The following is a 12,635-nucleotide window of genomic DNA, read 5'->3' as shown; positions in this document are numbered from 1 at the left end:
TGTATTCACTGTTTCCAGTTTGGGGTTTTATTAAATAAAAATAAAAATAAAGCAGTCCTGAACAGATCTCTTCTATATCTCTTTATTTTCTTTTGAATTATTTCTAAGGCTAAAGTCCTAGAAGTTGTATAAATGATCTAGAAGGAAGGGGCAATTTTTTTTTAAATGGAGGTACTGGGGATTGAACCCAGGACCTCATGCATGCTAAGCATGGACTCTACCACTGAGCTATACCCACCTCACTGAGGGCCAATTGTATATGGCTTCACACACTATGCCATCAACGTAAGTGATAGTTATTTTCTCTTAAGACTCAGAAACAACTTCCATTTGTAAATTGACATTGTACCCATATATACATGTGTACCTTAACCACAAGAATAAAACCCTATTTTCACACATATACCTATATGCAAAATTAATGTAACTGCTAAAACACTCTGAAAATCAGCTGTCACTTTGCCTGCTCTGATGCGTTGACAGACAGAACAAAAATGCACTCAATGGAAACCTGTGAGCAGTGGCGAGACACCAGAGCAATACTTACAACTTTGTTCTCGATCAGGTCGCACACGATTTTGTTATTAAAGTACTCGATGGGTGTCCATCGTATGCCCTCTTGCACGTATTCTTCCTGCAGGACAGAAAGTTGGAATTCACATTATTACCCAGGAAAGGCCAGCTGGAGCTCGGCACAGATGGATGTCAGAGGCACATAAATCACCAGGAAAGAAAAACATAAAAGCCCTTCAACAAAAACTTGCAACTTTAATTTCTTCTAAGAGGGATACAAAAGGAGCATTTCGTTGTTTGGTCATTTTTATCTTGGGTTTGAACCCTATGAAATTGCTACCATACATATAAACATGACAATTTAATATGGCTTAACCTACAGCTCCTGTTGTAAAATGATCGCTTTCAACTTAACGCGGGACAGAAGCACAGATTAGCACCCAGGTACTTAAGGAGACGGCGTCTCCTTCAGCTCAGCTGCTCATTGAACTTGGTGAACACCATCACGCTCTCCCGCTTGTCCTCCTTCCTCACGGGTCTGCTGGCTCTTTCTTTTTTCCAAATCTCTATAAGGTGGAGAGTCTCAGGGCTCAGTCTTCCAGCCCTGTTTTCTCAGCTCTTGCTCTCTAGGTAATTTCAATTTCATGGCTTTAAATAACACCTATAGGCTAATGACATGTGGATGTATTTCTCTAGTCTAGCCCTCCCAACAGAGTTCCAGATTCACATATATTTAATATATTGGAATCTCAACTCGGGAGTATAACAGGCCTCTCAGACCGAACACGTTCAGCAGCATCCTTGCTCTCTGCTCATTCCTCCACCGTCTTCAACCAACTGCTCTCCTAATCTCACTCTTTAGTAAACAGTCTCCCCGTTGGTCTTGTTATTCAAGCTACAAAGCAAGGAATCCTCCTTGACTCCTCTTTCCTTCTCAGCGTATTGCTAACCATGGTGAGCAAGTCACTCTCCAACATCTGCACTGAATCTGACCACCTCTCGCCATGTCACCACCTCTACGGCTACCGTCATGTCTACACCCCTCCATTGCTCGCCCAGTCTGCAACAGTAGTCTCCCAACTGTTTTGAAACTTCCGCTCCTGTTTGCCCTCCCCTGCCTCACCCCATCCCGTAAGTCTGGTCTCATTATTATTTTTTTTTTAATTGTATTTTTGTTAATGGAGGTACTGGGAATTGAACCCAGGACCTCACACATACTAAGCATGCACTCTACCACTGAGCCAACTCAGCCTCCATCCTGTAAGTCTTCAGAGTCAGAGCGACCTTGTCAAAAACAAACACAAATCAGATCGCGTCACTCTCGGCTCAGAATTTTCCGATGGCTTCCCACCATACTTACTAAAACATCAGAAGTCTTCGCCCTGCCCTACAAAGTTCCCGTCTGTTCTGGCCTCTGCCAGCTTCTCCCACCACCATCCCTACCATGTCCTCCCTTGTGGTTTTGCTCCAGCTACTCTAAGGTGGTGCTGCAACTCCAGGGCAGAGGCTTCTGTGAAAACCATTGGTCACCGGGGTTCCTAAGCAGGGGCACGAACGCCCCCATGACTGAACATTCCCCAAACATCCTTTGATATGTGCAGTGGGTTGAACGTGTCCCCCAGGATTTTATGTCCACCTGGAACCTCAAAATGGGAGGTTTAGACATAGGATCTCTGCAGATATAATTAGTTGGGAATCTCACAAATAAAATTATCATGGATTTAAGATGACCCCTCAATCCAATGCCTGGCATCTTTATAAGAGAAAGGAGAATGAAATTTGGACACAGAGAAAAAGGTCACATGAAGACAGAAGCAGAGACCCGAGTGACGCAGCTGCAAGACAAGGAACGCCCGGAGCCACACAAGCTGGAGGGAGCAAGGAAAGATGTTCCCTTAGAGCCTTTGAAAGGAGTGTTACCTAGTGACATTGTGATTTTGCATTCTGGCCTTCTGAACTGTGAGAGAAAAAATTTCTATTGTTTTAAGCTGCCCAGTTTGTGGTACCTTATTATAGCGACCCAAGAAATAGAAAAATCATGGGTACCAGAATAAAACAGGACTTGCATCCGACTTCCAGAAGATAGTTGTAAGCAGGACATGTTGCCTCAAGTCAGAATTTAAATACTAGCTTTATTAAAGACTCATGCTTTTCTTTTCCATTATGGTTTATTACAGGATATTGAATACAATTCCCTGTGCTATATACCTTGGAGTTTATTTTATATATAGTAGTTTGTATCTGCTAATGCCGAGCTCCTAATTTATCCCTCCCCTGTCCTCTTTCCCTTCTGGTAGCCATAAGTCTGTTTTCTATGCCTGTGAGTCTCTTTCTGTTTCGTAAATAAGTTCACTTGAAGACACATTTCTTTTTATGGAAGACTGGGAGGAGAGCATATCTCAGAAAACCAAGTTTTCCTCTGAAACACACAGTACATGCCATGGACAACTGCGGTTGGAACGAGGTTTCCATTTCCACTTGGTCAATGAGTCAGGGAGTAGTAACAACAGTTAGTCATAAGCCCAATTTCACAGTATCACTTACTTAAAGAGGAAATAAAATGTAGCAGAATGTGTTTATCCTTCAGACTAAAATGTCACAATGACATACGGTTTTTCTGTCTCTATTAAGCACATTTCCTAATACAGGACTAAAATCTGAATCTATTACCAAAGAGAGAGATCTCTACCTTTTAAAACACAACAACTTACAAACAGAAAAAGATGAAGGAAGACGGACGGCTCACCTGTTCAGCCTTCAGTGTGAGCTCGATGAAAATCTGCTGTAACTTTTCATTAACGAAATTGATACAAAACTGTTCAAAGCCATTTTTCTGAAAAAGAGAGAGAGAATGTTACTTGCATGTAATTACTTCTGCAAAGCATTTTAAAGTCATTTCTTGAGTGATTTAGTGGAAAGCCTTAACAGAAATGTTGGAGGCATCAGGAGAGAGCCGCATGGTTTATATTTAGGAGAAGCTAACTTGGTAAAGGTACATGAAGAACCAAAAAAGCAAAAATGGGGCATGATGTTTTCTGGTTTTTTTTTCTTTCCATTGCCTAGAATTATTTGGTTTGCGCCAGAAGAAAGGCATCACCCTCCCCAGTCTGCAGTTACGCGAACTAGTCTTACCTGAAATATTTCAAAGCCATAGATGTCTAGGACACCAATGTTGTATTCTTCATGGTCCTTCTCCATCGCTTTGTTGATGGACTAGGAGAAAGCAACCAGCGGTAATTAACTCCTCTTACATTCATATTAAAAATGGGCATGCGTGGGGGAGAGGGAAACAGACACTACCGCCTACTGGAAACAGGGGACAAGAAGAAGACAGGCGAATGGCAGCTTAAGAAAAGCCTCAGCACAACACCAGAATCTAAGCAAACCAGTACGGTGGGAAAACAAAGTTTGCTTAACGATCAACACCAGTCATTTCTGGCAGAATTAGTTTTTCTTGGGAAGCTTTGAGAATTAGAAGAAAATGTCACCTTGGATGTTTGAAGTAAAACCTATTTCACAAAAAGAATCAATATTACAAGATCTGCAAATATTATTTCCATGGACCCCACTCAGTAGAGGCATATTTCAGAGATACTGTGGGTTCGACTCCAGACCACTGCAACAAAGCTGATATCAAAGAAAAGTGAGTCACACAAATTGTTTTTGGTTTCCCACTGCATATAAAGGTTACGTGCACACTATACTGTAGCCTACTAAGTGTGCAACAGCATTGCATCTAAGAAAACAATGCATCTACCTTAATTAAAAATTACTTTATTGCCAAAAAATGCTAACCATGCATCACCTGAGCCATCAGTGAGTCGTAATCTTTTTGCAATAGCAACACCAAAGATCATCAATCTCAGATCACCATGACAAATATAATAATGATGAAAAAGATTGAAATATTGTGAGAAATACCAAAATGCGACACTGGTGAGCAAATGCTGCTGGGAAAAATGGCACCAACCGACTTGCTCAACAGAGGGTTGCCACAAACCTTCAATCTTCAAAAATACGCTATCTGCAAAGCGCAGTAAAATGAGGTAGGACTGCAGTCAATTAATGGTCACCTAATATAATATGCTGGGGATGTCAAAAAGAGAGTCTCTACTCTCAGGAGTTTATAGACAGGGTGAGGCAACAATGGTTAATAATACCAGTAACACAAGTTAAAGTGATGGTAATAAAGGTAGCTTATATGCCAGGCTTCGCTGAGGGCTTCCCAAGTGTTGTTCCAGTCAATTCTCACTACAACTCTCTTAACGACAGTGGTAACATTATAATGCAGAGGATCGCACTGGTGAAGAGGAAGGGTCTGGGATTAAATTTAAGTAGTTTGATGCCTAAATCTGTGTTCTCGACCACTATGAGGAGAGATGTGTAATCAGTGGAACAGAAAATGATAGAAGGTTGGTGAGGGCTGCAGGGGAGGGAAGAGTGTAGGAGAAAAATTCCTGGGGGACGAATAGCTGGATGAATTCAGAAGTACCAAAGGTGTTTTCCAGGCGAAGAAAATGACCCTCATCTTTCATGAGCCAATGGGGAATGATACACAGCACTGAGCCCAGTGGCTGGCACACAGTCAGTGCTTAGCAAATGTCAGCTCCAATTAGCATCACTTACAGTGGGGCATCCATCCTGTTACACCACACAGAGAATTAAGGGAAGACAGACAAGAAATAAGGTGGGAAGTCCCAGCACTGGAAGGAACACTGAACAGAGACAAGAGATGTGGGTTCTAGTCCCAGTTTGGCACCACACTCTTGTTTAATGGCTTGGATGAATCAACCAATACTCAGGCCTAAGGTTCCCTTGTCAGTAAAATGAGAGGCCTGGAGAAGTTAAAAGCATGACTGTTTTGTATGACCCTGGCCTTCCCAAGCAACCTTACCCTTCAAGTAACCATGAGAAGCGCAGAGAATAATGACCCTATCCTGCCTGACCTACTTACCCCCGAACACACCCAACCATACTTTAAGCTTTATAAATGTTGTTGCCTGGACTCAAACACAGATTTTTTGGTTCTAATGGCCAGGCTGTTGTCTCTTGACTAGGGTCCCCTGGGGTTCTTCCTGGCTTGAATATATAAAAGCCGAGGAATTCAATAGCTGGAACACTACCAGATTACCTGGATTTAATTCCTAGATTTATCACTTAATGCTGGTGTGACCTTGGGCAAGTTCCTTAACCTCTCTGTGCCTCAGTTAGCTTATCTGTAAAATAGAGATAATAATACCTAAGTCACAAGGTTGCTGTAAGAATTAAGTGAGTTATTTTCTTCTAAAATGCTTAGAACAGTATCTGGCACATAGTAAGTGCTATAAAAATGCTTGCTATTATAATCCTACCATTTAGATGTAGATTGACACAGACTGTCAATGGCAGTTCCACACTGCTGCAAGACTAATTTTCAGAATCTATAAGTGGTACACATATATAAATATGTATTTATATGCATATGTATATAAAATATCTCTATGGTAATGCCATCATTTAAAAAGTCTATGATAGTTTAAAAAATATATCCCAAAATTCTTTGATATCCTCCCCTCCAAAAAAGTGGCACCTAATTCCCCTCCCCTCAACTGTGGGCTGTACATTGTGACTTGCTTTTAATGAACAGAAGATGACAGAGTGGCAGTATCTGAGTCCAAGATTAGGACATTAAAAAGCTTTGTGGCTTCTTCCTTGCTCTGTTTCTTAGATCACTCACTCTGGGGAAACCAACTGCCGTGTTGTGAGGATTTTCAAGCAGCCCAAAAGAGAAGCCCATGGAGCAGGGAACTGAGGCATCTTGCCAACAGCCAGACGAGTGCGCCATCTTGGAACCAGATTCTCCAGACCTAGTCAAGCCTTGTAATTCCAATCAGCATCTTGACTGCACTCTCATTCCTGAGTCAGAACCACAAAACACCTGACCCACAGAAACTGTGAAAAAACTAATGCTAATTGTTTTAAGCCAGTAAGTCTTGGGTTAATTTGTAACACAGCAATGGAAGATGAATACAAAGTCTGAACCTTTAGGCTCAAAGTCAAGCGAGATCCATGATTCTTTTTTTGGTCTGTAGTCCTGGCTTTAACTGAATATTTTGTCCACAATAAGCTGTTCCTCATATTAGAGTCTTGCTGGATAATTCTAGAAGTAAAAGTCAGACTCAATGATCCCAAAGAGAGAGGATTAAAAGGGAGGAGTCAGGTGATGGTTATAATAGGCCAAAACATGAAAACAAAGCTCTTCACAGTTTTGCTATTTTCATGAAGCTAAAATACAAAGCATCAACAACATCAGCCTATGTTTACTTACATCTACCAAGAAATCAAAGACCCGGGAGTGCAGGGCCTTGGCCAGTGCGTCCCGGGTGTAGCAGGCCTGCTCCACGTTGAGGGTCACATGGATGGACTCCGACTTGCCTCCCCACTTGCTGTCCATCTGCCGGCTCGTTAGCTTTTCTTTCAACCGGTCCTGGTTGATCCCCAGGAGATACGCTGGAAAAGCCAAAACTATACAAAACAAAAGAAAACGTGACTGTCTTTCAGAATTTTAACAATTCATCTCACAAATATGTGGAGCCGTGTGTGGGTGTGGGTGTGTGGGGGTGTGTGTATGTACATACAAGACTCCATCATTAGCCCCCCCAAAACTTTCACTCTAATGAAGACTGCTTATCAGCAATCCCACACATCCATCCACTTTGTTTGTCCCAATTGTTCTATTACATGAGTCAACTCCTGTGACGACTAAGACTTCCAATAATACAAACCAGTGTTCCAAGAAGGGTGGCAAGCTGATCCCCCCTACCGAGAACACAGCCAAATGCCTAAAATGGACATCTTCCCAAGTTTGCAGCAAGACAGCCCGGAAGGAACTGAATCAAGAAACATTCCTTTGGCTCCGAACCTTGTTTTCTTCCTTTTCGGTACAGTGTTTTCATAGCCTCATCATTCCTAAACAGCTTGAAGCACCTGATAGCATCAAACTCATAATGATACCCAATCACATATTTATTGAGTGCTTACCATGTGGTGGGTTACTCAAGAGAGAGGACAGGATAAAAAATACTTAAGAAATCTCGAAGACCATCTAGATGAGGCAAAGGTAGTTTATCAAATAAAGAAGCCTACAAAAAGCTGAGGAGGTGACACAGACTGACAATAAAGTCCTGGAGGAATTTAGAACAGGAAGGTATTACCACGTGCTGGGGTGGCCAAGGAAAATGATGTGTGATTGGGCGATGGGAGGTCTAAAAAGGTGAACAGGATTTGTACAGATACCTGGGTGGAACGACAAGGGAGAGGGGAATGGAACATGCAAAGATGAGGAGGCAGGAATTTAAGAGACACGGCTGAGGTACAGCAAGGAAGCCGGCATTGGCTAGAGCTGAAAGGTAAGGCAGGTGATCAAAAGGTTAGGATGGATCCCGATGCTGGAGGGCCTTGCTGGGGGATATTTGGGCTGGAGTCAAAGGGCCTGGATGGCTTCCAGAGATGGTGTAAAGAGGGAGGGAGGGGCTCGTGTCACTCATGTCACAGCACACCCACTCCATCCTAAAGGTATGAAATTGGCACAGTTTGTGGTCTTTGGATAGAAAAGCTGAGTTTTCCTTGGCTCATCAATTTGTTTCATGCCAAGAAACTCACTAAGAGGAGGGTGAGTGCTATGAACGGATTTTCTTGACTTTTGGTCAAAACACTCTCATGTGAACAAATGACACCATTCTTGGGCATGAAAGCATGCTCGGGTTTTTTCCAATATGAATGGAAGATTTTTATGGACACAAATTGAAATTCTGAACGTGGATATGAGTCTTTTTCTGCATAAAGCTTTGCCAAAATTCTCTAATAAAGGGATTTTATTAAAGACCTTATGATAATGCTCAAAAATCGTAAGGCTCCCAATAAAGGATAATCTGTTTGAATTTCACAGATGGTGTTAGAACGTAACAGGCTGACATTTCTCAGTATATACCTTCCAATGAGATTAAGTCAGTGAATGCATTTTGAAAAAAATGTACTGCCAGAACAAGGTATTTATCATCTCCGTGACTGCTCCACAGAAGTGCTCTGACAAGTAGAGGCCTTCCTTTTTCAAAGGGCATGTGAACAAAATTAAATGCACTAATTTGCCAGTGGCCATTTTTTTAAGTTTAGTTTTAATGTCAACACATATGCTGAGAAATCTGGAGGCGTCTTCCGCTAAAACAAAACTTACCTTGCACAGAACAAGGACATGAGACGCCCATAAATCACATTGGATACATGCAGGTTTGCTGTGCGAATCAAGAGACATTTACCAATGAGTCCGTCATAGAAGAGGCCTTCACTAAGGGGAAACCTAATGGCAGTTATTACATTAAAACCAGGCAGACAGCATGTAGATTAAATATAGGTTTCTCCCAAGCCCCTAGCCATGCTAAACTAAGGATATGGTAAAATGGTTGGTAAAAATATTTATGCCATTATCTTTATGACCAGAGCTCAAGAAATAAAACAATATGGGCTAAGCCCTTGGGTCCCTGAGACGAGACAGACAAGACTGACAAAGAAACAGGATATCTTCCCATGTCTTGTATCTCTTCCTGGAGAAGAGGGCACAGGTGAGGGACCACGGGCACATGGAAAATAAGGCATGGAGTCTGGCCAAGCATCAGAGCCGCAAGCTTAAGGAACCAGCGAAGAAGTCTAGAAGGGAAATCTATCACTTGCTTTCAAAAAAATCTATGCCATGTTTTTCAAGTACCAGCTTTTATGGCCTCACATCGTCTTCAGTGGCTGCCCTGGTGCTGAAATTACAGGGCTGCTCATATTGACTTCCTTCTGGCTGTGAATTTCCATGAGGGTGTGTGCGGTGCGGCTGGATAGGAGTGTCAGTACGAAAGTTTGGGGTGGGGGGAAAAGAGCAAGAAGGCATTGATTAATTTAAATTGCTGACGTAATCCTGGTAGAGTTAAACAGAGTTACGCAGAACATAAAAGAATCTGCCAAAAAGCAATGTTTTAGCACATTCTGATCATGAGGATAGATTGCTATTACTACATTAAAGTGTAAAGCAAAGTTGGATTTAATTTTTCCTTTTAAGTATAGGGGGGATAGAGAAACTGAAAAGATGTAGCAAAACAAAATTCCATTTTAACAATTTAAAAGGAGTGGTTGGGGGGTGTGTATATCTCAGTGGTAGAGTCCATGCTTAGCGTGCATGAGGTCCTGGGTTCAATCCCCAGTACCTCCATTAAAATGAATGAATGAATGAATGAATAAACATAATTACCCTCCCCCAAAAAAAGAATATTGAAAAAAATATGTAAAAGAAATGGCAAGGTAAACGTGGTTTACCAGTCTTTGGCGTAGAGGTTTTGTGCTTTCTTTTCTTTTTTTCTTTTTTTTTTTTTTTTGGTTGGGGGAGGTAATTATGTTTGTTTATTTCTAGAGGAGGCACTGGGGATTGAACCCAGGACCTCGTGTATGCTAAGCGTGCACTCTACCACTGAGCTACACCCTCCCCCCAGTTTTGTGCTTTCTAACCTACCGATAATGACATAACGGGGGGCGGTGGGGGCCCTGTCACTTTACTCCTGTGGTTATTTAAGTAGTAAATAACAAATCTTAACAAAGTTTTTAGGCTAATTTGTATTTAATATTTTTCTGAAGCCAGATGTGATGGGAGTTTTACCTTTTTTGTCTATAATACAACAGCTAAGGAAAGTGCTTTCTTCTTTTCTAAAACCATGGACTAGTACTGCCCTCTATAAATGTATTCCACAGATAAACTCAAATATGAGAAAGATGACACAAACCAGGTTACTCATTTTAAGTCATTAGAAGAGCAAAAGATGTGAAACCAACTTAACATCCATCAATACATAACTGGTTCAATAAGTTAAAGTACACAGCCCAGCAGTGGGAAAAAAGAACAGGTATGAGTAGGTTCTGGGGAACACAGTATCTGCTTGAAAGGAATACAAGAGACTGGAAATGGAAACACTGGTTCCCTCTGGGCAGAGGAGTAAGTCGACGAGCCAAAGGGGTGGATGTGAGAACTCTGTGTATGCTGAACCCTGGGAAGGGATTATGGACGGAAAGAATACAAAATGACTAGCAGGAAGACACGTTTCTTCGTTACACCTCTGTGGCTTCACGCATGGCCTTTTCTGATCTCCATCCCTGCACCACCTCCAATCAGAGAATCTCACTGGTGGCCCCCAATCTTGGGCCCCACCCAGCTGGCTGAGGAGGCTACTTCCTCTGCACATCAATGTGCAGTGAACCACTTCTTGGCTCAAGCATCCAGAGGAAGGAATGCTTGCTGCGTCAGAGCCATGACTTTCTTCTCCAGCCTAAAGAAGCAGTAAAGGCTTGTCCCATCCAAGAAGGCAAGAGAATTCCAGTCTATGTCCACAGAAACTACCAAGAAACCAGAACTGGCAAACGTGGAAAGACAAGCGTTTATGACCCTCTCAGACACATACAAGCACTTGTCAAATGCGAAGGGTAATGTACATAATGTCTAGAAACAGTTATTATTATTAGGCAGTGGTGTTTCTAGACTTTATGGACACCCCGTGTATTTATTCTTTTCTACTCGACTGCCTTCCCTGGTAAACATAACTCATGTTCCTCTTTATCAGATACACATCAGAAGTCAGCAGCACTTCCCTCCTTTATCACAAAAGAAAACAAAAATCTTAAAAAAGAACCTTATTTGGAATGGAAAGAGCCCGACTGCACTGTCAGCAATGACTAGGATACTATTTATTACTAGGCGACTAAATTTATCGTCTTTGAAGAATGCTGAGAAAGGAAGAAACGTCTTCCTGGGTGGTTAAAGGATGTGTGGGTTCTGAGAGCCGCCTGGAAAGCTTAAGAGGCTAAAAGCACAGAGCATCGTAGGTGTGGCGCATCGCAGCACACAGAACCAGTAACGTGTCTGCAGGAAGGACCTGATTTCTTCCCAAAGAGTGAAAGTGATCATTCAGGTCTTCAGGCTCTGACAGCTACAGAGGTGACATTAAAGGCCATTATCAGCAGTCAACACAACAGTCAGTGTCCTTTTTTCTTTCCCCTGTTTTCAGAAATCCATTCTAATCCAACCCATGGGGCAACTTATAAACCTGTGATATTTACATACATCCTATCACTTGCTCCTTAGCCCTTTAGGTAAATATAAACCCTAAAGATCAGCTACAGAAAATATTTTTATTAGGAGACAAATCTTTTTGAGTTATTTAGCTCTTACTAAACAGTAAGTAATTTAGCTCTTACTAAATACTAAATTTCATTAAAATATCACTTCATTTTTAAACGCAGATGTGAAATTCTGTCAGAGCTCCCTAAGGTTAATGATAAATTGAAACAATCATGAGGCCATTAACTTCTGCCACGTAAGTCTTAAGCAGGACACGTTAAGTCTTCCCAGCACCTTTTCCCTAAACACCGAAAGTAGAGGAAAGTGGCAGGTGACTCCTGATGGGAACTGAACAATTATTTCCTCTCATTCAGAAACCGTGTGCCGAAGCCACTCACACTCTTCACTCTCCACGGCTGCGTAATTGCCAACTTCTTTAAAGCTGATGTTTCCCAGGTGGAGAATTCCCGCCACTATCTGCAGCACCAGTGCCTGCTCCTCCGCGAAGATGCCAATCACGTTCATCGCGTGCTGGAAGGGAAAGAGAAGTGAGCCCGACACGTCGGTCCCCAGCTCTACCAGCTCATCATAAAGAAGCCAAAGCTGGGAGCACCATTCTATGTGTTACATGGAATGCTGCCCAACTCATGAACCACTGAGTAAAGCCAAACAGATCTTCCAAAAAAAAAAAAAAAAAAAAAAGCCAAAGCTTAGACTGGGTTGTGCAGTCACACGTGGCTTCGTCTGCAATGGCAGCCAGGAGTCCCTGGAAGACACGTTCACTGACCGAAGCACTCTCACACATTCTTGTCCAGTCTCAAAGTCATGCTAGAAAGGCAGTTCTGTCTTTAAACAGAGCGTGTAATCTTCCAGGAATACGGGCAAGAAAGCTCTGGAGGAAAGATACTCACACGAAGCAGCAGCTGTACACAGTCAACAAGTCTGTTCCCGTCCCTCAGTTGTCCTCTGGTTGCCACCCCTCTCCCTCTAAGGGCACTGA

General features: G+C 42.2%; 1 protein-coding gene across 1 annotated transcript in view; it reads right to left on the bottom strand.

The window, feature by feature from the left end:
* MYO1E (myosin IE) overlaps positions 1-12,635 on the bottom strand; it is a 190,671-nt gene that overhangs the window by 63,483 nt on the left and 114,553 nt on the right. The window contains exons 9-13 of the mRNA XM_031452972.2: positions 12,034-12,166; positions 6,821-7,017; positions 3,646-3,726; positions 3,260-3,346; positions 548-634 (exon numbers count right to left, since the gene is read on the bottom strand). Of these exons, the coding sequence (XP_031308832.2) occupies positions 548-634; positions 3,260-3,346; positions 3,646-3,726; positions 6,821-7,017; positions 12,034-12,166 (585 nt within the window). The remainder of the gene's footprint in view (positions 1-547; positions 635-3,259; positions 3,347-3,645; positions 3,727-6,820; positions 7,018-12,033; positions 12,167-12,635) is intronic.

Source organism: Camelus dromedarius, chromosome 5, assembly GCF_036321535.1.
Source record: "Camelus dromedarius isolate mCamDro1 chromosome 5, mCamDro1.pat, whole genome shotgun sequence".
Lineage (NCBI taxonomy): Eukaryota > Metazoa > Chordata > Mammalia > Artiodactyla > Camelidae > Camelus > Camelus dromedarius.
The sequence above is the reverse complement of the archived record's forward strand: the minus strand, read 5'-3'. Positions and strand labels throughout refer to the sequence as shown.